General features: G+C 39.4%; 4 protein-coding genes across 4 annotated transcripts in view; all 4 read right to left on the bottom strand.

Annotated features, from left to right (window-relative positions):
- LOC107552066 (protocadherin gamma-C5-like) overlaps positions 1–2,674 on the bottom strand; it is a 77,264-nt gene extending 74,590 nt beyond the window's left edge. Inside the window, exon 1 of the mRNA XM_016233880.1 lies at positions 237–2,674. Within this exon, the coding sequence (XP_016089366.1) occupies positions 237–2,639 (2,403 nt within the window). The 5' untranslated portion in view covers positions 2,640–2,674. The remainder of the gene's footprint in view (positions 1–236) is intronic.
- Positions 2,675–3,176: 502 nt separating this feature from the next.
- On the bottom strand, positions 3,177–10,855 carry LOC107552003 (protocadherin gamma-A12-like). The gene is made up of 3 exons (XM_016233815.1): positions 10,401–10,855; positions 4,735–5,729; positions 3,177–3,230 (listed from the first exon to the last, which is right to left on the bottom strand). The coding sequence occupies exons 1-3, from the start codon at positions 10,786–10,788 to the stop codon at positions 3,177–3,179; spliced, it is 1,437 nt and encodes a 478-aa protein (XP_016089301.1). The 5' UTR covers positions 10,789–10,855.
- Positions 10,856–14,717: 3,862 nt separating this feature from the next.
- On the bottom strand, positions 14,718–16,655 carry LOC107552005 (protocadherin gamma-A3-like). Its single transcript, XM_016233816.1, has one exon. It carries the CDS (start codon positions 16,314–16,316, stop codon positions 14,718–14,720), a length of 1,599 nt encoding a protein of 532 aa, XP_016089302.1. The 5' UTR covers positions 16,317–16,655.
- A 2,892-nt stretch (positions 16,656–19,547) lies between these two features.
- Positions 19,548–21,383, bottom strand: LOC107552006 (protocadherin beta-16-like). Its single transcript, XM_016233817.1, has one exon. It carries the CDS (start codon positions 21,273–21,275, stop codon positions 19,548–19,550), a length of 1,728 nt encoding a protein of 575 aa, XP_016089303.1. The 5' UTR covers positions 21,276–21,383.
- Between the last annotated feature and the right edge of the window lie 3,408 nt (positions 21,384–24,791).

Below are 24,791 nucleotides of genomic sequence, written 5' to 3' on the forward strand. Positions count from 1 at the left end.
AAAAAAAAAAAAAAAAAAAAAAAAAAGTTACATGAGTAATTGTTTATTCACGACCTGAAACACGCAATCGCACAGTTCTCCAAGCCTATTTGTATATGGTCTACTTGAGCAGCCATATTATTTGTCTTTTCCGTTAATAAATAATAATAAATGTAATAATATTAATACTTATAATAATAATAATAATAATAATAATGATAATAATAATATTAAAAGTCTAACGTAACTTTTCTTACCGATTCTGCAGAGCTGAGATCGTCGATGGAACTATTTTTCTTGATCGTGTGCTGTATCGTCTCAGCAAAACTCGGGTCCACCACTAAGACAGTCTGTCCACCGAGTGTAGAAAATTTACAGCCACTCTTCCTCGAGTCAGTCGTCATGCACACTTCATAATTATACCCGTGCGGCAGAGTTCCAGTGACTCCTGTGTCTGCGTAATGCGGTGGATAGTACGGAATAACAGGCAGATTGGACTGATACAAGAAGCGAGATTGTCTCCATCTGTAGATCTTTACTGATATTATGACAACCACACAAGTGATAAATAAGAAAGAAACAGCAGCCAGTGCGAGAACTAAATAAAAGGTCAGGTTCTCGTCATACTGTTTTTCATGCGTAAAGTCTGTGAACTCGGACAACACTTCAGGAAAGCTGTCAGCCACAGCCACGTTAATGGAGACCACAGCTGAGCGAGAGGGCTGTCCGTTATCCTCCACAACAACAGTCAGTTTTTGTTTGACCGCATCTTTATCAGTCACTTGTCGCACAGTTCGTATTTCTCCATTCTGTAAACCCACACCAAACAGCGCTCTGTCTGTAGCTTTCTGTAGTTTATAGGAGAGCCAGGCATTCTGTCCAGAGTCCACATCAACAGCCACCACTTTAGTGACCAGATATCCAACATCTGCAGCACGAGGCACAATCTCAGCCACAATAAAAGCACCAGTCTGTACTGGATACAGAACCTGAGGAGCGTTGTCATTCTGATCTTGAATAATTATTTTCACTGTCGCGTTACTGCTGAGCGGAGGAGAGCCTCCATCTTGTGCTTTTACCCGGAAGTGGAAATCTTTGAGTTGTTCATAGTCGAAAGAGCGCACAGCTGTAATCAGTCCGCTGTCAGGATGAACTGACACGTATGATGAGACAGAGACTCCATTAACAGTGCTGTCTTCTAGAATATAAGAAACACGGGCATTCTGATTCCAATCAGCATCACTGGCTTTAACTGTAAATATAGAGAGACCAGGTGTGTTATTCTCCAGTACACACGACTCATAGAGACTTTTCTCAAAGACAGGAGCATTGTCATTCACATCTGATATCTGCACACGGAGAGAGACACTGCTGGAGAGCGATGGCACTCCATCATCAGGACATATTACACTGATATTGTACTCAGCTTTTCTCTCCCTATCCAAATCCTGCTCTGTTTGCAAGCTGAAGAAGCTACTAGACTGAGATGTTATGGCAAAGGGAATGTTCTCATTTATGACACACTGAACCTGACCATTTACACCTGAATCAATGTCATCAACATTTAGTATTGCAACAACAGTACCAGACTTAGAGCCTTCAGGTATGGAACGGGAACTAGACAGAATCTGAATACTAGGCGAATTATCATTAATGTCAAGCACATCGATAATTACTTTGCATGCGTTAGAAAGCCCTCCTTGATCTTTTGCCTGAATATTAAGTTCATAATGGCTCCCCTTTTCATAGTCAACCTGGCCGTTTAATATTAGTTCACCAGTTTGCTCTTTAACAAGAAACATGTCGAACACATTACTGTCCATTGTGTCAGATATGTGGTACGTCACTACACTGTTGGATCCTTCATCTGCATCAGACGCGCTCACCATTGTTAATATAGTACCTTTTGGTGCGTTTTCTGATATTGTGGTTTTATATACCTTTTGCATAAAAACAGGAGCATTATCATTATTATCTAACACAATGATGTGTATCTGTACAGTGCCAGAGAGCACCGGATCGCCTCCATCAAACGCTTCTAACAACAAAGTAAATGAGCTTTGTGTTTCTCTATCAAGTGGCCTTTGTAAAATCATTTCGACGTTTTTACTACCATCTGCCTGATTGTGCAATTCAAGCCGGAATTGATCACTCGGTTTAAGCGAGTAGCTCTGTAGAGCATTTGTTCCCACATCCGGATCGAAAGCTCTGCCGAGCATAAAACCAGCACCTGCCGCCGCCGATTCGCTGATCTCAAATCTGAAGTCCTTTCTCAGGAAACTGGGAGCGTTATCATTTATATCCGTGATTTCTATTGTAATCGTGTATAATTCCATCGGGTTTTCCAAAATCATTTGAAGATGCACCGCACACGGAGTTGTTTTTGCACAAAGAGATTCGCGATCCATTTTCTCTCTGATAAGCAGCAATCCAGTGTTTCTGTTCAGTTCGATGTATTCCGTGCTGTCTCTGGTAAATATTCGCGCTTTTCCTGACTTTAATCGTTGTAAATCCAAGCCCAAATCCTGCGCAATATTTCCTACCGTCGATCCTTTTGTCATTTCTTCTGGGATGGAGTAACTGACCTGTCCTCGAGCAATTTGAATCAGAAGAGTCAAAAAAAGCACCGAATGCCGTGCCATTTCTTCAGGGCCAGGCATTGTCTCAGCTCCACATACGCTTTAAAAATACAACACAGTCCGTATCCTCTAAATATATGGTATTCCAAATGCAGACATTAACTCCGTAAACGACGACGAGCGTTCAATAGAAGTGTCGTGTAGGAAAATAATTTAATGTGACCGCTGTATTGTCTTTTTCTCCGTGAAATTGTGTGATACTGGGAAAGGGTCTATGAAATAAACGGTATCGCCGCTGTGTGTCGATGAACAGCGGCCCTCTGAGTGTAAATAAGGAATTGCATCTCAAAGTTATACATACAAACGCTTTTTATCAACGAATATTAGTTTCTAGGCTTATATGACACTGCAAATAAAACCAGTTATTATTATATGATCATTGTCATACTATCTGTGTTCCAGGATAATTTCCTGATTAAATGAAAGACTAATAAGCAGGTTGGATGTGAAAATAATCACTCACGGAATAAGTGATTTTGTAGGTGACAATTAGATTTTGAGTAAAATTATAAGTACAGCACAATGAAGAAGACCATAGCCCTCTTTAGTAGTAGACGTTCATCCAGCCAGGCGCTGTTCAGCGCAAGTGGTGCTGAACGGTGTCAATGTGCCCTAGTGTTTTCATGATTATTTAATGATAATTGTAAATTTTTCCAATGATTCGTTTTAACAACTGTTAACATGTTGTCTACAAGTAGACCTGCATCAAAAATATCACACTGTAGTTTATTTATTATTTCCCCCTACATTTAAGACAATGCATAATATTCAGATCTTTGTTCACAACCAAAACATTCTAAATAATGAGTACATAGAAAAAGATCCACTCTCTCCTGGCATACATTTAGGTAGGAATCAGAAAACAATTCCATCAATTTACAGGAATAAAATGAGTAGTTAAACTCTGTCTAATCTCGATATTTCAGAAAGTTAAGGCTTTATATAATAAGTACAGTCATTCGTACTCGAGTCAGTTGCCATGCACACCAAAACAATTATGCACAAGTTTTCCAGTCCCTTTTCAAACAAACATATAGCTATAACAGCACCCATGGCAATTGTACAACCTTCTAGTCTATTGTTTTATACAGTCCCAGATAACTGAATCCAGCAGTAAGCAACACAGCAAGCAATAAATACAAAGAAATATGCATCCAACATATGGAAACTTTTGGTGAAGTACGAGATATTGGTATTAGAATAAGGAAAAACCAACACAGTATTGAGTCAATCCGTAGTTTGTTTATTTATTTATTTGTTTAGCTAATAGGTAGCAAATCCGTATGAATTCTAACGATCGCATTTGTAAGTTTTCATTTCTGCTGACATCCCACTTGTGTTAAGTTTAGGGATGCAGCTTTTATTTATTTATGTATGTATGTATGTATGTATGTATGTATGTATGTATGTATGTATGTATGTATGTATGTATGTATTTATTTATTTATTTATTTTTGTTGTTGTTTTTATTTACACCATAGGGGGGGAAACAATTTTGTGCATCTAAGCTGAGCATGTTATAAATATAACAAGTATTAGTTATTAGATAAAGCTGAATGATATTAACATTTAGACTTCCAATTAATTTCAGAGTCCTTACAAGTGTTTTTATATATTTGTGTGTTTATAGTCAACTTGATTATAAACACACAAATATATAAAAACACTTGTAAGGACTATACACACACAAATATATAAAAACACTTGTAAGGACTCTGAAATTAATTGGAAGTCTAAATGTTAATATCATTCAGCTTTATCTATTAACATTTAGACTTCCAATTAATTTCAGAGTCCTTACAAGTGTTTTTATATATTTGTGTGTTTATAGTCAACTTGATTAGCCCTACAATACCTTATTCAGTTAAAAATAAATAAAGAATAATTGTTCCAAAACTTTCTTACCGATTCTGTAGACTGCAGATCGTTGATAGAACTGGAAGTCTAAATGTTAATATCATTCAGCTTTATCTATTAACATTTAGACTTCCAATTAATTTCAGAGTCCTTACAAGTGTTTTTATATATTTGTGTGTTTATAGTCAACTTGATTAGCCCTACAATACCTTATTCAGTTAAAAATAAATAAAGAATAATTGTTCCAAAACTTTCTTACCGATTCTGTAGACTGCAGATCGTTGATAGAACTATTTTTCTTGATTGTGTGACTCATAGTTTCAGAAAAACTCGGGTCCATCACTAAGACGTTCTTCCCACCGAGTGTAGAAAACTTACAGCCACTCTTCCTCGAGTCAGTCGTCATGCACACTTCATAATTATACCCGTGCGGCAGAGTTCCAGTGACTCCTGTGTCTGCGTAATGCGGTGGATAGTACGGAATAACAGGCAGATTGGACTGATATAAGAAGCGAGATTGTCTCCATCTGTAGATCTTTACTGATATTATCACAACCACACATGTGATAAATAAGAAAGAAACAGCAGTCAGTGCGAGAACTAAATAAAAGGTCAGGTTCTCGTCATACTGTTTTTCAAGCGTAAAGTCTGTGAACTCTGACAGCCCTTCAGGAAAGCTGTCAGCCACAGCCACGTTAATGGAGACCACAGCTGAGCGAGAGGGCTGTCCGTTATCCTCCACAACAACAGTCAGTTTTTGTTTGATCGCATCTTTATCAGTCACTTGTCGCACAGTTCTTATTTCTCCATTCTGTAAACCCACTACAAACAATGCTCTGTCTGTAACTTTCTGTAGTTTATATGAGAGCCAGGCATTCTGTCCAGAGTCCACATCAACAGCCACCACTTTAGTGACCAGATATCCAACATCTGCAACACGAGGCACAATCTCAGCCACCACGGAAGCACCAGTCTGTACTGGAAACAGAACCTGAGGAGCGTTGTCGTTCTCATCTTGAATAATTATTTTCACTGTCGCGTTACTGCTGAGCGGAGGAGAGCCTCCATCTTGTGCTTTTACTAGGAAGTGGAAATCTTTGAGTTGTTCATAGTCAAAAGAGCGCACAGCTGTAATCAGTCCGCTGTCAGGATGAACTGACACGTATGATGAGACAGAGACTCCATTAACAGTGCTGTCTTCTAGAATATAAGAAACACGGGCATTCTGATTCCAATCAGCATCACTGGCTTTAACTGTAAATATAGAGAGACCAGGTGTGTTATTCTCCAGCACACACGCCTCATAGTGACTTTTCTCAAAGACAGGAGCATTGTCATTAACATCTGATATCTGCACACGGAGAGAGATACTGCTGGAGAGCGATGGCACTCCATCATCAGCACATATTACACTGATATTGTACTCAGATTCTCTTTCTCTGTCCAAATCCTGCTCTGTTTGCAAGCTGAAGAAGCTACTAGACTGAGATGTTATGGCAAAGGGAATATTCTCATTTATGAGACACTGAACCTGGCCATTTACACCTGAATCAAGATCATCAACATTTAGCATTGCAACAACAGTACCAGACTTAGAGCCTTCAGGTATGGAATGGGAACTAGACAGAATCTGAATACTAGGCGAATTATCATTAATGTCCAGAACGTCGATAAATACTTTGCATGCGTTAGAAAGCGATCCTTGATCTTTTGCCTGAATATTAAGTTCATAATGGCTCACCTTTTCATAGTCAACCTGTCCGTTTAATATTAGTTCACCATCTTTTGCATTAATTAGAAACATGTTGGCCATATTTTTGTTCATTGTGTCGGAAATGTGGTACGTCACTACACTGTTAGATCCTTCATCTGCATCAGACGCGCTCACCATTGTTAATATAGTACCTTTTGGTGCGTTTTCTGTTATGGTAGTTTTATATATTTTTTGTGTAAAGACAGGAGCATTATCATTAATATCTAACACAGAGATGTGTATCTGTACAGTGCCGGAGAGCACCGGATCGCCTCCATCAAACGCTTCTAACAACAAAGTAAGTGAGCGTTGAGTTTCTCTATCAAGTGGTCTTTGTAAAATCATCTCAACGTTTTTACTACCGTCTGCCTGATTGTGCAGTTCAAGGCGGAATTGATCACTCGGTTTAAGCGAGTAATTCTGAAGATCATTTGTTCCTACATCCGGATCGAAAGCTCCCCCGAGCATAAAACCAGCACCTGCCGCCGCCGATTCGCTGATCTCAAATCTAAAGTCCCTTTTCTCGAAACTGGGAACGTTATCATTTATATCCGTGATTTCAATTGTAATCGTGTATAATTCCATCGGGTTGTCCAAAATCATTTGAAGATGCAACGCACACGGAGTTGTTTTTGCACAAAGAGATTCGCGATCCATTTTCTCTCTGATAAGCAGCGATCCAGTGCTTCTGTTCAATTCGATGTATTCCGTGCTGTCTCTGGTAAATATTCGCGCTTTTCCTGACTTTAGTCGTTGTAAATCTAAGCCCAAATCCTGCGCAATATTTCCCACTTTCGATCCTTTTGACATTTCTTCAGGAATGGAGTAACTGACTTGTCCTTCCGCTATGTGAATCAGAAGAGTAAAAAACAGCACCGAATGCCTTATCATTGCATCGGGGCCAGGCATTGTCTCAACTGCACAGACGCCTAAAAAAATACAAAACAAACAATCCTTGTATCCTTGTAATATATGAAATTCCAAGTGCAGTCATAAACTACGGACACGACGACGTGCGATCAAATAGAAGTATCGTGTAAAAAAACGAGGTGGCAGCTGTATTGCCTTTTTCTCCGTGATATTGTGTTATACGGGGGGAGGGTCTGTGAAATACAGTTTCTACACTGTTTGAACGACGAACAGCGGCCCTCTGAGTGTAAATAAGGAACTGCATATCAAAGTTATATCCGTATACATATAGCGCATTTTATCAACGAATATTATTCTCTAGGCCTACATATCACACTGCAAAATAAACAAGTTATTATTATATGGATGTCATACTGTCTGTATTCTAAAACATTTTGCTGATTAAATAAAAACATTACTATGCATGTTGGATGTGAAAACTATCACTTACCAAATAAGTTAATTTAGCAGGTAACAGATTTTAGGTTAAATTACAACACAATGAAGAAAACAATAGTCCTCTTTAGTAGCGCTTTATCCAGCCAGGCGCTGTTCAGTACAAGTGGTGCTGAACGGTGTCAAAGTGCCCTTGCGTTTTTGATCATTTCATAGTTATTCAGCATTTTTCGATAATTAGCTTGAACAAGAGTTAAACTGTTTTCTACGTGTAGATCTACATGAAAAATATCACACCGTTTTTTTCCTTCCATTTAAGGCAATGCATAATATCAGTCGGATCTTCGCCCACGACCAAAACATTCTAAAGAATGAGTACATAGAAAATCATAGTCCCTCTCTCTTGACATACACTTAACTAAGACTCTGACAACAATTCCCGCAATTAAATTTACAGGAATACATTTTGTGAACTCCGTCTAATCTCTGTATTCCACACACTTAACGCTGTTTATAATAAGTACTGTACAGTCATCGTCCTTGAGTCAGTTGTCATGCACAACAAGACAATGTATGCACTACTTTTCAAGTCCCTTTTCAAACAAGCATATGAATATAACACCACCCATGGCAGCTATACAGCATTCTAGTCTATTGTTCGATAGGCTACAGTCTCAGATATATCCAGCACTGAAAGGAGCATGGCAAGTCTGTGACAATTTTACGTTTTCGAAAATATGTATAAATTCTTACAATCTCATTCGTACTTTTTCGTTTTTCTGCTCACGTCCCACTGAGATTTATGTTTATAGGTGTTGGCATTAGGATAGTAAGAAAGTAAGTTTTGTTTTGTTTCACACCGTAGATGAAACGAGTTAGTGCTCATGTAAATATTAATCATATTAATGCACTTGGAAGGTGAACAGAGTATATAGATTATATAGAGTATTAGTTAAGAGACAAAGCGGAATGATATAGGTAGACATGGTCTGATAGCTATTGCAATGTTCTGATCTTGTGTTCTAGGAAAAAAATATGTTCATGGTCTACTTGATTCGCCTTATATTAAATTTGATCAGTTAAAAATAAACAAATAAAAATAATAGTCCCAAAACTTTCTTACCGATTCTGTAGACCGGAGATCGTCGATAGAACTATTTTTCTTGATTGTGTGACTCATAGTTTCAGCGAAACTCGGGTCCACCACTAAGACATTCTGTCCACCGAGTGTAGAAAACTTACAGTCACTCTTCCTCGAGTCAGTCGTCATGCACACTTCATAATTATGCCCGTGCGGCAGAGTTCCAGTGACTCCTGTGTCTGCGTAATGCGGTGGATAGTACGGAATAACAGGCAGATTGGACTGATATAAGAAGCGAGATTGTCTCCATCTGTAGATCTTTACTGATATTATGACAACTACACATATGATAAATAAGAAAGAAACAGCAGCCAGTGCAAGAACTAAATAAAAGGTCAGGTTTTTGTCATACTGTTTTTCATGCGTAAAGTCTGTGAACTCTGACAGCACTTCAGGAAAGCTGTCAGCCACAGCCACATTAATGGAGACCACAGCTGAGCGAGAGAGCTGTCCGTTATCCTCCACAACAACCGTCAGTTTTTGTTTGACAGCATCTTTATCAGTCACTTGTCGCACAGTTCTTATTTCTCCATTCTGTAAACCCACTTCAAACAGCGCTCTGTCTGTAGCTTTCTGTAGTTTATAGGAGAGCCAGGCATTCTGTCCAGAGTCCACATCAACAGCCACCACTTTAGTGACCAGATATCCAACATCTGCAGCACGAGGCACAATCTCAGCCACCACGGAAGCACCAGTCTGTACTGGAAACAGAACCTGAGGAGCGTTGTCGTTCTCATCTTGAATAATTATTTTCACTGTCGCGTTACTGCTGAGCGGAGGAGAGCCTCCATCTTGTGCTTTTACACATCTGATATCTGCACACGGAGAGAGACACTGCTGGAGAGCGCTGGAACTCCCTCATCAATACATATTACACTGATATTGTACTCAGCTTCTCTCTCTCTATCCAGGTTCTGCTCTGTTTGCAAGCTGAAGAAACTGCTGGAAGACGCAATAGCAAATGGAATATTATCATTAATGTAGCAGTGAACCTGGCCATTCAACCCGGAGTCAAGATCATTTACATTTAGCATTGCAACAACAGTGCTAGGTCTAGACTGCTCTGATATTGAGTTTGACATAGATACAGTACTTATTGCTGGTTTGTTATCGTTTATATCAGTGAGATCAATTATAACTTTACATGAATCAGACAGTCCTCCTTGGTCGCGTGCTTGTATGTTAAGTTGATAACGACTTGCCTTTTCAAAGTCAGCTGAGCCTTTTAAGATTATTTTCCCGCTTCGTGCATCAACCATGAATAAATCATTTGCATCTCCAGTGCTTGACATGTAGTAAGTTATAATCGCATTCGAGCCTTCATCAGCATCAGAAGCGCTGACGGACGTGATAACAGTGTCTTTAGGTGTATTTTCAGGAAGAGTAGCTTTGTACACTCTTTCATTGAACACAGGAGGATTGTCGTTAATATCTAGCACAGTTACATGTATCCGTACAGTGCTGGTCAGCTGAGGCTCACCTCCATCTACTGCTGTTAACAACAAGGACAACTGCTCTTTGTTTTCACGGTCTAGAGCCTTTTGTAACACCATCTCCATGTTTCTGTCGCCATCCGTTTGGCTTTGCAAACTTAATACAAATTGATCTGTCGGTTTCAGTGAATAACTCAGATGACTATTAGATCCGACATCCAGATCAATCGCATTTTCCAACATGAATCTTGCTCCGATTACAGCAGACTCGCTTATTTCAAATGTAATCTCACCTTTAGGAAAACTCGGAGCATTATCATTTATGTCGATGATTTCAACTGCGACATCATACCATTCCATTGGATTTTCCAAAATCAGCTGAAGGTGTAAAGCGCATGGAGTCGTTTTAGCACAAAGAGCCTCGCGGTCTATTTTCTCCTCGGTGAGAAGTATCCCCCTCTCTTTATTCAATCCGACGAATTCGGTGTTGTCTCCAGCAAATATGCGCGCCTTCCCTGACTTCAGTCTTTTTAAATCCAAACCCAAGCCTTGAGAAATATTTCCAACGATCGACCCTTTTGGCATTTCTTCTGGAATGGAATAGCTGATCTGCCCTCTCACCGAGTATCGAAACAGGATCATAAAAAACGCTGCAGCGTGCCACATTACAAAGCTGGCCATTTTCCGCCGTTCTTTAGATCCTTAAGATCAGACGGTTTTATTACAAAATAAGGACGTTACACACGAAAGCCCGACCACAATATGAAATCTACAATAAGATCAGGATATCCATCTACAGTACGTCCGACAAAATATTTGTTTCGCGTTATCAGGCTTTATTACGCTTCTCTCTGACATCACTGGATTTTGTGGGTAGGTCTGACAGACGGACTGCGTTGTGTTGTGTTGATCAGCAGCGGCCCTGCGAGCCTTAACTAAGAATTGCAATAGTTTGTTTCGGACATATCAGAGCAGTAAATGACTTGTATATTATTCGTAAATTGTAAGTCAATTTGATAATGCTACAAAAGTACACACACACACACACACACACACACACTTTATATATATATATATATATTTATTTATTTATTTATACTTAAAGTATATATAATTATATTATAAAGTATAAACAAACAAACAAATAAATAAAGCAAGGATTGGAAAGTGAAGCTCTGCTTTTACTGAACTCCAAAGAAGGTAAAAAAAAAACTAATTACCGGTATTACTATTTGGCGCTGTCCAGTAAGTGGTTCTGAAACGTTGTTGCAGTATCACAAAATTACCACAAAAGTAAAATAATAATAATAATAAAATATGCCACGAAATACATAATCACAGAACACAGAGAATACAAGCAATTTTTAAGAAAAGTCTTACCGATTCTGTAAGACTGCTTTCTTCCGTAAAGGTTTTTTCCTTCATTGCGCGCTGCATCGTCTCAGTGAAACTCGGGTCCACGACTAAAACATTCTGCCCAACGAGTGTAGAAAACTTACAGTCACTCTTCCTCGAGTCATTCGTCATGCACACTTCATAATTATACCCGTGCGGCAGAGTTCCAGTGACTCCTGTGTCTGCGTAATGCGGTGGATAGTACGGAATAACAGGCAGATTGGACTGATATAAGAAGCGAGATTGTCTCCATCTGTAGATCTTTACTGATATTATGACAACCACACATGTGATAAATAAGAAAGAAACAGCAGCCAATGCAAGAACTAAATAAAAAGTCAGGTAGTCGTCAAATTGTTTTTCATGCGTAAAGTCTGTGAACTCTGACAGCACTTCAGGAAAGCTGTCAGCTACAGCCACGTTAATGGAGACCACAGATGAGCGAGAGGGCTGTCCGTTATCCTCCACAACAACAGTCAGTTTTTGTTTGACCGCATCTTTATCAGTCACTTGTCGCACAGTTCTTACTTCTCCATTCTGTAAACCCACACCAAACAGCGCTCTGTCTGTAGCTTTTTGTAGTTTATAGGAGAGCCAGGCATTCTGTCCAGAGTCCACATCAACAGCCACCACTTTAGTGACCAGATATCCAACATCTGCAGCACGAGGCACAATCTCAGCCACCACAGAAGCACCAGTCTTTACTGGATACAGAACCTGGGGAGCGTTGTCATTCTCATCTTGGATTATAATGTCCAAAGTCACATTAGTGCTGAGGGGCGGAGAGCCTCCATCTTGCGCTTTCACACAAACACGAACACTTTTCATTTGCTCGTAGTCAAAACCGCGCAGTGCGTGAACCACTCCACTGTCAGCATTTACTGATATAAAAGAGGAAACAGGGGATCCACCCACTGTAGTCTCATCTAGAAGATACGAAATACGAGCGTTCTGGTTCCAGTCATCATCTTGAGCACTCAGAGTAAATATGGACAAACCAGGTTGATTGTTTTCAGTAACATATGTAGTGTAAACAGTCTTTTGAAACCTGGGAGGACTGTCATTAACATCTGATACTTTCAAAATTAAAGTTTTCTTACTAGAAAGCGCAGGCAACCCCGAATCTGCAGCTGTGATAGTGATATTATATTCTGCCACACGTTCACGATCTAAAGCAGCATCAGTGACTAAAGTGTAATAATTCCGCAGTGAGGACTGTAGTTTAAATGGAGTATTTCGATCTACTGTACAGACAACGTGACCATTGTCTCCTGCATCTACGTCCTTGACACTGAAAATAGCGATAGTGGTGCCAGGAGGTGCATCCTCACTCACTGGGGTAAAAAATGACATAACACTGATTGTTGGCGCATTGTCATTTACATCAATTAAATCAACTAGGACTTTAGCAGAATTTCCTAAACCACCCTGATCTTTGGCCTCGACGCCAAATTCATATTTCTTTGCTTTTTCATAATCAAGTACACCATTTAACGTAATAATACCTGTTTTTTCATCAATTTTAAAAATGTCGTTTATATTTCCTTTAAAATTAGCAAAACTAAATGCAATCAAACTGTTTGTCCCACTGTCTGCATCACTAGCATTCACTGTTGTAATGTGAGTTCCTTTAGCTGAATTTTCTGCTATTGTTGTTCTGTAAACAGACTGGTTAAATACTGGTGCGTTGTCATTTGCATCTAGTACATTCACCTCTATTTTCATATAACCAGATCTCTGAGGGTTTCCTCCGTCTACCGCCGTGAGCATGAGAGATAGTCGTGGATGCTGCTCTCTGTCTAGAGGCTTCTGAAGCACCATTTCAGCATATTTAACTCCATCGGGGCTCGAGTGTTGTTTCAAAATAAAATAATCATTACCTGACATAATATAATTTTGGAGAGCATTCATATCTACATCAGGATCATCTGCGCTTCCCAGTAAAAAAAGAGCTCCAGGTGCGGCCGATTCACTTATTTCAAGATGAATTTCATCTTTACGAAATGTTGGCGAATGATCGTTTACATCGAGTATTTCCACCGTGACATGATGTAGTTCCACTGGATTATCAAGTATTATTTCAAATGTGAAGCTGCACGGAGTGGTTTCAGCGCAAAGCTGCTCTCGGTCAATTCTCTCCTTTACAACCAAAATCCCTTTGTCTGATTTCATCTCTACGTACTGAGTGCTGTCGCCAGACACGATACGAGCCCGACCCGAGCGCAGCCTTTGAACATCCAGACCAAGATCATGAGCTATATTTCCAATCAGCGACCCTTTCTTCATTTCCTCTGGAACGGAATAACGAATCTGTCCATTTACGTTTGAGCTCGAACAAGCAGCCATGATGAATAAGACCCTCCATAAGAAAACGCGATCCAATGCCTGCATTCGCCTTTGATAAAGAAGCCTTGCACTTAATATAATAATTTCCATTTTAAGCATCCCAATTACACAGCGGATGTTGTTCAATAGCAAAAATGATCACACAGTAATTTTGTTCATATGCTGTTTGTCAGAAACTCTCTTCTTCATCGACGCACTTTGGTCTCCGTCGCAATAGTCTTGTCTGTATTATCAAAGCTTCACCAACCACAGCCAGTGACAAATCAAGAGTAAGTGTTCATATAGCCTACATTTTTGTTAACCAACAGCGGCCCATAGAGTTGATAAAAATGAACAACATTTGTAAATGCTCAAAAATAGTTCAACCCTGAAGCGCAAGTCTGTGCATTGACTTCAATAACTCAAAGAAAAAAAAGAGAAAAAAAACCAGACCAAATCCATGAATCATCCAGGCTGGATCTTGCCAAATAATCCTGCCAAATTGCTAAAAATGCGAAACAAAAATATATAAAAATAAATAAATAAAAATCCCTGTTTTTAATACTAAAAATATATATTTTTTTCACCCTCAGACGTCTTGTTTTCCCGTCAGACCTCAACAAAACAATTAAAATTAACGTCTTGTAAGCTTACTATAACATAAATATTTCATTTAAAATAAAATGTATTATATTATATTATATTAAAATTGTATTTTAGATGGTCTTACCATTTCAGGCGATTCTGCATCTTCTAAGAGGTTTTTTTCCTTCATTGCGCGCTGCATCGTCTCAGTGAAACTCGGGTCCACCACTAAGACATTCTGTCCACCGAGTGTAGAAAACTTACAGTCACTCTTCCTCGAGTCAGTCGTCATGCACACTTCATAATTATCCGCGCAGTGCGTGAACCACTCCACTGTCAGCATTTACTGATATAAAAGAGGAAACAGGGGATCCACCCACTGTAGTCTCATCTAGAAGATACGAAATACGAGCGTTCTGGTTCCAGTCATCATCTTGAGCACTCAGAGTAAATATGGACAAACCAGGTTGATTGTTTTCAGTAACATATGTAGTGTAAACAGTCTTTTGAAACCTGGGAGGACTGTCATTAACATCTGATACTTTCAAAATTAAAGTTGTCTTACTAGAAAGCGCAGGCAACCCCGAATCTGCAGCTGTGATAGTGATATTATATTCTGCCACACGTTCACGATCTAAAGCAGCATCAGTGACTAAAGTGTAATAATTCCGCAGTGAGGACTGTAGTTTAAATGGAGTATTTCGATCTACTGTACAGACAACGTGACCATTGTCTCCTGCATCTACATCCTTCACACTGACAATGGCAATAGTTGTTCCAACAGTTGCGTCTTCAGAAACAGGGCTCGAAAATGACATAACACTAATAACTGGTGCATTATCATTGACATCAATTAAGTCGACTATGACTTTTGCAGAGTTTCCCAAACCGCCTTGATCTTTTGCTTCGATGTCAATTTCGTATTTCCTTGCTTTTTCATAATCAAGTACCCCACTTAGTGTTATAGCGCCAGTTTTATCGTCGATTTTAAAAATGCCGTTTATGTTCCCTTTAAAATTAGCAAAACTGTATGAAATCAAACTATTTGTGCCACTGTCTGCATCACTAGCATTAACAGTTGTAATATAAGTTCCTTTAGATGAATTCTCTTCTACTGTTGCCCTGTAAACTGATTGGTTGAATACTGGTGCGTTGTCATTTGCATCTAGTACATTCACCTCTATTTTCATATTACCAGATCTCTGAGGGTTTCCTCCGTCTACCGCCGTGAGAATGAGAGATAGTCGTGGATGCTGCTCTCTGTCTAGGGGTTTCTGAAGCACCATTTCAGCATATTTTATTCCACCGGGACGTGCGTGTTGTTTCAGAATAAAATAATAATTAGGTGACATCATATAATTTTGTAGTGCGTTTAGACCTACATCAAGATCTTCTGCGCCTCCCAGTAAAAAAATAGCCCCAGGCGTGGCTGATTCACTTATTTCAAGGTTAATTTCGTCTTTAGGAAATCTTGGCGAGTGATCGTTTACATCCAGTATTTCTACCGTAACATGATGTAGTTCCATTGGATTATCAAGTATTATTTCAAATGTGAAGCTGCACGGAGTGGTTTCAGCGCAAAGCTGCTCTCGGTCAATCCTTTCTTTTACAACCAAAATCCCTTTGTCTGATTTCAGCTCTACGTACTCAGTGCTGTCGCCAGACACGATACGAGCCCGACCCGAGCGCAGCCTTTGAACATCCAGACCAAGATCATGAGCTATATTTCCAATCAGCGACCCTTTCTTCATTTCCTCTGGAACGGAGTAACGAATCTGTGCGTTTATGTTTGAGATCGAACAAGCAGCCATGATGAACAAGACCCTCCATAAGAAAACGCGATCCAGTGGCTGTCCTCGCGATTTGTAACAATGAATCCTTCTACATGCTCTAATCACAAACATTTTTATACGTGAAGCATTCAAATTACAAACTTTAGATGATGTTCCTTATTCAAAATATCCACAAATACATCTAGTTTGTTTGCTATTAGCCAGTGACTGTCTCCCTTCATCGACTCTCTTTAGTCTCCTCCCCAATCTCCTACCAGCATCAGCACAGCTCCACCAACCACAGGCGATCACATACATGCGTTTCTACAAATCAACAGCGGCCCTTAGAGCTGAGAACGAGAAACAACAATAACAGAAGCTTTGAAATGTCTTAGAACTAGAGTTAAATTCAGTCAATAGACCTCAACAATAACAAAAATGAACAATATTGAACATCTATATATCAAATAACACTCCAAAGTTCTCTTAAATTTTAATTTAACTGTACATTGCACAACTTAAATATTAGAAAACAAACATGATTCCTTTGTTAGTTAAAAAAAATTCTAAATCAGTTTAAAGTAAGGTATTATGTAAGAGTGAATTAATGCAGTGCGACAGATCACCCCTTTTACAGACAGAACAGATTTTAAATCGAATCACGATTTTAAGGTTACACTTCACGTTAAGACTAAATTCCTTAACATTAATTAATGCTTTACTCATCATGAACTAAAAACGATTAACATTTTATAGCGTTTATTGTAATATTTTAATGGAATCACATATACTAACATTGTTTCTTAATTTTATGAATAAACTATTATGAAAAAAAAGTGATTTAATACTGAACAATAATATAATTACATACTAACATTTAATAAATGCTGTAAAAATGTAATTGTTAGTTCATGCTGAGTAAAGCATTAACTTGTGTTAATGAACAAAACCTTACTGTATACTAATTTCGTAGTGCAAATGGTTTTCCGATATTACAAAGTAAAATTTATTGAATGTAATGTTAATATCACAAAGACTTTATATTATTTTATTTTATTTCATATTTAATTTAATTTTTAAATAACAGGTGATCTTACCATTTCAGTACACTCGCCGGAATCTTCTAAGAATTTATTTTCCTTCATTGCTCGCTGCATTGTCTCAGCAAAACGTGGGTCCACCATTAAAACATTTTGTCCAACGAGTGTAGAAAACTTACAGTCACTCTTCCTCGAGTCAGTCGTCATGCACACTTCATAATTATACCCGTGCGGCAGAGTTCCAGTGACTCCTGTGTCTGCGTAATGCGGTGGATAGTACGGAATAACAGGCAGATTGGATTGATATAAGAAGCGAGATTGCCGCCATCTGTAGATCTTTACTGATACTATCACAACCACACATGTGATAAACAGGAAAGAAACAGCAGCCAATGCAAGAACTAAATAAATGGTCAAGTTCTCGTCAAATTGTTTTTCATGCGTAAAGTCTGTGAACTCTGACAGCACTTCAGGAAAGCTGTCAGCCACAGCCACGTTAATGGAGACCACAGATGAGCGAGAGGGCTGTCCGTTATCCTCCACAACAACCGTCAGTTTTTGTTTGACAGCATCTTTATCAGTCACTTGTCGCACAGTTCTTACTTCTCCATTCTGTAAACCCACACCAAACAGCGCTCTGTCTGTAGCTTTTTGTAGTTTATAGGAGAGCCAGGCATTCTGTCCAGAGTCCACATCAACAGCCACCACTTTAGTGACCAGATATCCAACATCTGCAGCACGAGGCACAATCTCAGCCACCACAGAAGCACCAGTCTGTACTGGATACAGAACCTGGGGAGCGTTGTCATTCTCATCTTGGATTATAATGTCCAAAGTCACATTAGTGCTGAGGGGCGGAGCACCTCCATCTTGCGCTTTCACACAAACACGAACACTTTTAATTTGCTCGTAGTCAAAACCGCGCAGTGCGTGAACCACTCCACTGTCAGCATTTACTGATATAAAAGAGGAAACAGGGGAGCCACCCACTGTAGTCTCATCTAGAAGATACGAAATACGAGCGTTCTGGTTCCAGTCATCATCTTTAGCACTCAGAGTAAATATGGACAAACCAGGTTGATTGTTTTCAGTAACATATGTAGTGTAAACACTCTTTTGAAACCTGGGTGGATTGTCATTAACATCTGATACTTTCAGAATTAAAGTTTTCTGACTAGAAAGCGCAGGAGACCCTGAATCTGTAGCTGTGATAGTGATATTATATTCTGCCACACGTTCACGATCTAAAGCAGCATCAGTGACTAAAGTGTAATAATTCCGCAGTGAGGACTGTAGTTTAAATGGAGTATTTCGATCAACTGTACAGGCAACGTGGCCATTTTCTCCTGCATCTAGATCTTTGACACTGAAAATAGCGATAGTGGTGCCAGCATGTGCGTCTTCACTCACTGAGCTTGAAAATGACATAACACTAATAACGGGTGCATTGTCATTTACATCAATTAAATCAACTATGACTTTAGCAGAATTTCCTAAACCACCCTGATCTTTTGCCTCGATGCCAATTTCGTATTTTTTTGATTTTTCAAAGTCAAGCACCCCAATTAGAGTAATAGCACCTGATTTTTCATCTATTTCAAACACTTCATTTATGTTTCCTTTCAAATTAGCAAAACTATATGAAATCAAACTATACATTCCACTATCTGCATCACTTGCGTTAACAGTTGTAATGTAAGTTCCTTTAGGCGCATTTTCCGCTATTGTTGCCTTATAAACTGATTGGTTGAATACTGGTGCGTTGTCATTTGCATCTAGTACATTCACCTCTATTTTCATATTACCAGATCTCTGAGGGTTTCCTCCGTCGACTGCTGTGAGAATGAGAGACAGTCGTGGATGCTGCTCTCTGTCTAGGGGTTTCTGAAGCACCATTTCAGCATATTTAACTCCATCGGGGCGCGAGTGTTGTTTCAGAATAAAATTATCATTGGTTGACATAATATAATTTTGTAGAGCATGCACACCTACATCAGGATCATCTGCGCTTCCCAGTAAGAAACGTGCCCCAGGCGTGGCCGATTCACTTATTTCAAGATTAATTTCGTCCTTAGCAAATATTGGCGAGTGATCGTTTACATCCAGTATTTCTACCGTAACATGATGTAGTTCCATTGGATTATCAAGTATTATTTCAAATGTGAAGCTGCACGGAGTGGTTTCAGCGCAAAGCTGCTCTCGGTCAATCCTTTCTTTTACAACCAAAATCCCTTTGTCTGATTTCAGCTCTACGTACTCAGTGCTGTCGCCAGACACGATACGAGCCCGACCCGAGCGCAGCCTTTGAACATCCAGACCAAGATCATGAGCTATATTTCCAATCAGCGACCCTTTCTTCATTTCCTCTGGAACGGAGTAACGAATCTGTGCGTTTATGAGGCGGGGATCCTCCATCTCGAGCTGTCACGTTAAAAGCAAATGATTTTAACTTTTCAAAATCAAATGATTTAACTGCATGAATAGTGCCAGTATGTGAATCTACAGATACTAGAGAACTTGATGGTGCACCGCGCATGTCTTCGTCCTTTAGGAAGTAGGACAATTGCGCATTGGAACCCCAGTCAGCATCATTTGATTTAACAGTCAGTATAGTGAGACCAAGATAATTATTTTCACTAACGAATGTTTTGTATTCCTCAAACTCGAAGATTGGCGGATTGTCATTGACATCAGATATTTTTACATTAAGTGTTTTGTTTGCGTGGCGCGCAGGACTTCCTTCGTCTGATACCAAGATTGTTACATTATATTCAGCTAGGCTTTCTCGATCAAGAATATCATCAGTAACTAAACTATAATATTCCGCGAGAGATGACTCCATTTTAAAAGGTATGTTTTGATTTATTGAGCACTGAACAAGACCGTTTTTACCAGAATCTGCGTCCTCTACGTTAATGACGGCTACAGTTGTTCCCACTGGGGAATTTTCAGGAAGAGTGTTTGAGAACGACATCAGCTGTATGGTTGGAGAGTTGTCATTCTCATCAATTACATCTATAACAATTTTACAAGTATCTGAGAAGCCTCCTTTGTCCCTCGCATTTATATTTAATTGATATCTATTCTGAGATTCATAATCTAAATTATTAAGAAGTCTAATCTCACCTGTATCTGTGTTTATCCCAAAAAGCTCACTTGCTTCTTTGCTTGCAACAGCGAAGGAATAGGAAACATGGCCATTTACACCTTCGTCAGCATCAGCAGCACTAATGGTACCTATGACAGTACCAGCAGGTGAATTTTCTCTAACTTCAGTTTTAAATACTGACTGTTTACACACTGGGGCATTATCATTGGCATCCAGAACAGTAACGTGAATTTTTACAGTGCCTGATTTCTGAGGTGATCCACCATCATTTGCCACAAGAACCAATTGAATCTCATCGCGCTCTTCTCGGTCTAGTTCTCGTTTTAAAACCATCTCAATGTATTTGTTGCCATCGGTCTGACTATGAACCTCCAGTTTAAAACTATCAGTTGGATGTAGTTTATAGCTCTGTATACCATTTAGACCTACATCTGTATCTATAGCGCTGTCTAAAGGAAAGCGAGCTCCTAAAACCGCATTTTCAGCTATGTTCAAATTAACATTTTCTTTCGGAAATAACGGTGCATTATCGTTTATATCTTGCACCTCAACTGTGACTCGATGGAGCTGGATAGGGTTTTCAACGATAAGATCAAAGCTGAAGCTGCAAGGCGACGTCTTCTTACATAGCTCCTCGCGATCTATCCTTTCTTTAACTACTAGAGTCCCTTTGTCTCTGCTCAGATCGACATACTGTCGTCCGCCCTTTGTAACGACGCGAGCTTTTCCAGATATGAGTCTACTTATCTCTATCCCCAGATCCTTGGCGATGTTTCCAACGAATGATCCCTCTGGCGTTTCCTCCAGGATGGAATATCTCGCATTGCAATATATGACGTCCACTCCGTAAAAGCAGAGAATGAAAAACACAACCTTCCATTTTGAGTGTGCGGAAACCATCCATGGATTGTGTAAATTGCTCGATAACCTTAAGAAAACCATCCTGAGAAGCTGTGTTGTCAAACGAAGAGTGGAACAAGAAAAGCCATTAAAATCCTAAATCCGCAATAAAGCATTAATGTTCTTTCCATCGGAAAAAAACGCTGCATTTGCCCAACCTACAAACACGTCAGTAAGTGACTGGCAATACAGACTACTGAGCAAAGAAGCGCTCTACTCAGATGTTAATCAACAGCGGCACTCAGAGCTTTAAAGACGCAAATACAAGACCAACAGCCTCAATGCTACTGTTACAAGCCAAAATTATGACATCAATACCACAAGAAGAAGAAGAAGAAGAAGAAGAAGAAGAAGAAGAAGAAGAAGAAGAAGAAGAAGAAGAAGAAGAAACTGCCTTATGTGAGACAGGCAGTTTAAGTCAGTAAGAGACAGAAAGAGGAAACCGTGAACCATTTCAGCACCATGAACAGCACCCGAAGAATTAAAAAAATGAATAGAATGCTCGATTCTCAGACTATCTTTAAAAATAAATCTTAACAGCAGTTTGAAAGTAAAGAAAGCATATAGTTTTGCAAAATACATTGATTCATCAAAGACAAACATTTATTTTCCAAAACATATCACGATTTATTTACAATCAAATCTCTCAGTTACAACATATTTATTTATTTATTTATTTTAATCAGCAGTGTCCGATTAACAATAATATCGCAGCAACTAAATCAGCCAGTCAGTTCTGTGTGTTTTACCATGGTTAATCCTATATTTATCATTTAAAAACGACATTATCGAGCACGTCTTCTTTACTTCAAATTTGAATAACATCAACAGGTTGAACAAGCGATATTTATGGTGTAATGGCCATAAAGACGTCGAGGCAATTATTAATATTAATATTAATTGTAATGTGTCTATGCATTAATCCATTCATGCATTCATGCTGGGATCTTACCATTTCTTGTAGCTCAGAATTTTCAAGCATGTTCTTTTCCTTCATTGCTCGCTGCATCGTCTCAGTGAAACTCGGGTCCACCACTAAAACATTATGACCACCGAGTGTAGAAAACTTACAGTCACTCTTCCTCGAGTCAGTCGTCATGCACACTTCATAATTATACCCGTGCGGCAGAGTTCCAGTGACTCCTGTGTCTGCGTAATGCGGTGGATAGTACGGAATAACAGGCAGATTGGACTGATACAAGAAGCGAGATTGTCTCCATCTGTAGATCTTTACTGATACTATCACAACCACACATGAGATAAATAAGAAAGAAACAGCAGCCAGTGCGAGAACTAAATAAAAGGTCAGGTTCTCGTCATACTGTTTTTCATGCGTAAAGTCTGTGAACTCTGACAGCACTTCAGGAAAGCTGTCAGCCACAGCCACGTTAATGGAGACCACAGCTGAGCGAGAGGGCTGTCCGTTATCCTCCACAACAACAGTCAGTTTTTGTTTGACAGCATCTTTATCAGTCACTTGTCGCACAGTTCTTATTTCTCCATTCTGTAAACCCACTTCAAACAGCGCTCTGTCTGTAGCTTTCTGTAGTTTATAGGAGAGCCAGGCATTCTGTCCAGAGTCCACATCAACAGCCACCACTTTAGTGACCAGATATCCAACATCTGCAGCACGAGGCACAATCTCAGCCACCACAGAAGCACCAGTCTGTACTGGATACAGAACCTGAGGAGCGTTGTCATTCTCATCTTGAATATTGATAGTTATTGTCACTTCAGAGCTCAAGGGCGGGGATCCTCCATCTCGAGCTGTCACGTTAAAAGCAAATGATTTTAACTGTTCAAAATCAAATGATTTAACTGCATGAATAGTGCCAGTATGTGAATCTACAGATACTAGAGAACTTGATGGTGCACCACGCATGTCTTCATCCTTCAGGAAGTAGGACAATTGCGCATTGGGACCCCAGTCAGCATCATTTGCTTTAACAGTCAGTATAGTGAGACCAGGATAATTATTTTCACTAACAAATGTTTTATATTCCTCAACCTCGAATATTGGCGGATTGTCATTGACATCAGATATTTTTACATTAAGTGTTTTGTTTGCGTGGCGCGCAGGACCTCCTTGGTCTGATACCAAGATTGTTATATTATATTCAGCAAGACTTTCTCGATCAATCAAATCATCAGTAACCAAACTATAATATTCCGCGAGAGATGACTCCATTTTAAAAGGTATGTTTTGATTTATTGAGCACTGAACAAGACCGTTTTTACCAGAATCTGCGTCCTCTACGTTAATGACGGCTACAGTTGTTCCCACTGGGGAATTTTCAGGAAGAGTGTTTGAGAACGACATCAGCTGTATGGTTGGAGAGTTGTCATTCTCATCAATTACATCTATAACAATTTTACAAGTATCCGAGAGGCCTCCTTTATCCCTCGCATTAATATTTAATTGATATCTATTTTGAGATTCATAATCTAATTTATTGAGAAGTCTAATCTCACCTGTATTTGTGTTTATCCCAAAAAGCTCACTTGCTTCTTTGCTTGCAACAGCGAAGGAATAGGAAACATGGCCATTTACACCTTCGTCAGCATCAGCAGCACTAATGGTACCTATGACAGTACCAGCAGGTGAATTTTCTCTAACTTCAGTTTTAAATACTGACTGTTTACACACTGGGGCATTATCATTGGCATCCAGAACAGTAACGTGAATTTTTACAGTGCCTGATTTCTGAGGTGATCCACCATCATTTGCCACAAGAACCAATTGAATCTCATCGCGCTCTTCTCGGTCTAGTTCTCGTTTTAAAACCATCTCAATGTATTTGTTGCCATCGGTCTGACTATGAACCTCCAGTTTAAAACTATCAGTTGGATGTAGTTTATAGCTCTGTATACCATTTAGACCTACATCTGTATCTATAGCGCTGTCTAAAGGGAAGCGAGCTCCTAAAATCGCATTTTCGGTAATGTTCAAATTAACATTTTCTTTCAGAAATAACGGAGCATTATCGTTTATATCTTGCACCTCAACTGTGACTCGATGGAGCTGGATAGGGTTTTCAACGATAAGATCAAAGCTGAAGCTGCAAGGCGTCGTCTTCTTACAGAGCTCCTCGCGATCTATCCTTTCTTTAACTACTAGAGTCCCTTTGTCTCTGCTCAGATCGACATACTGTCGTCCGCCCTTTGTAACGACGCGAGCTTTTCCAGATATGAGTCTACTTATCTCTATCCCCAGATCCTTGGCGATGTTTCCAACGAATGATCCCTCTGGCGTTTCCTCCAGGATGGAATATCTCGCATTGCAATATATGACGTCCACTCCGTAAAAGCAGAGAATGAAAAACACAACCTTCCATTTTGAGTGTGCGGAAACCATCCATGGACTGTGTGCATTGCTCGATAACCTTAAGAAAACCATCTTGATAAGCTGCGTCGTCAAACGAAGTTTGAACAAGAATGAATGAACATTGTAATCCTAAATTCAAAATAACGTAGGCTATTTATGTTATTTTCATCGAAAGAACACTGCACATGTCCAACCTACAAACGCGTCAGTAAGGGATGGGCTATGCTCTACTC

The sequence above is a fragment of the Sinocyclocheilus grahami genome, unplaced genomic scaffold (genome assembly GCF_001515645.1).
Source record: "Sinocyclocheilus grahami isolate Dianchi unplaced genomic scaffold, SAMN03320097.WGS_v1.1 scaffold440.1, whole genome shotgun sequence".
In the NCBI taxonomy this organism is placed as follows: domain Eukaryota; kingdom Metazoa; phylum Chordata; class Actinopteri; order Cypriniformes; family Cyprinidae; genus Sinocyclocheilus; species Sinocyclocheilus grahami.

Excerpts from the sequence above, each read along its gene's own strand:
- LOC107552003 (XM_016233815.1), bottom strand. The coding sequence starts at position 10,788 with ATGGCCAGCTTTGTAATGTGGCACGCTGCAGCGTTTTTTATGATCCTG. Across the intron at positions 5,730-10,400 it reads TGCTCCGAGTTTTCCTAAAG|TTAAAGCCAGTGATGCTGAT; the intron begins GTGAGATTACAT and ends CTATATTTACAG. Across the intron at positions 3,231-4,734 it reads ATCTGCAGTCTACAGAATCG|GGCACATTGACACCGTTCAG; the intron begins GTAAGAAAGTTT and ends TGAAAACACTAG.
- LOC107552005 (XM_016233816.1), bottom strand. The coding sequence starts at position 16,316 with ATGTTTGTGATTAGAGCATGTAGAAGGATTCATTGTTACAAATCGCGA.
- LOC107552006 (XM_016233817.1), bottom strand. The coding sequence starts at position 21,275 with ATGGTTTTCTTAAGGTTATCGAGCAATTTACACAATCCATGGATGGTT.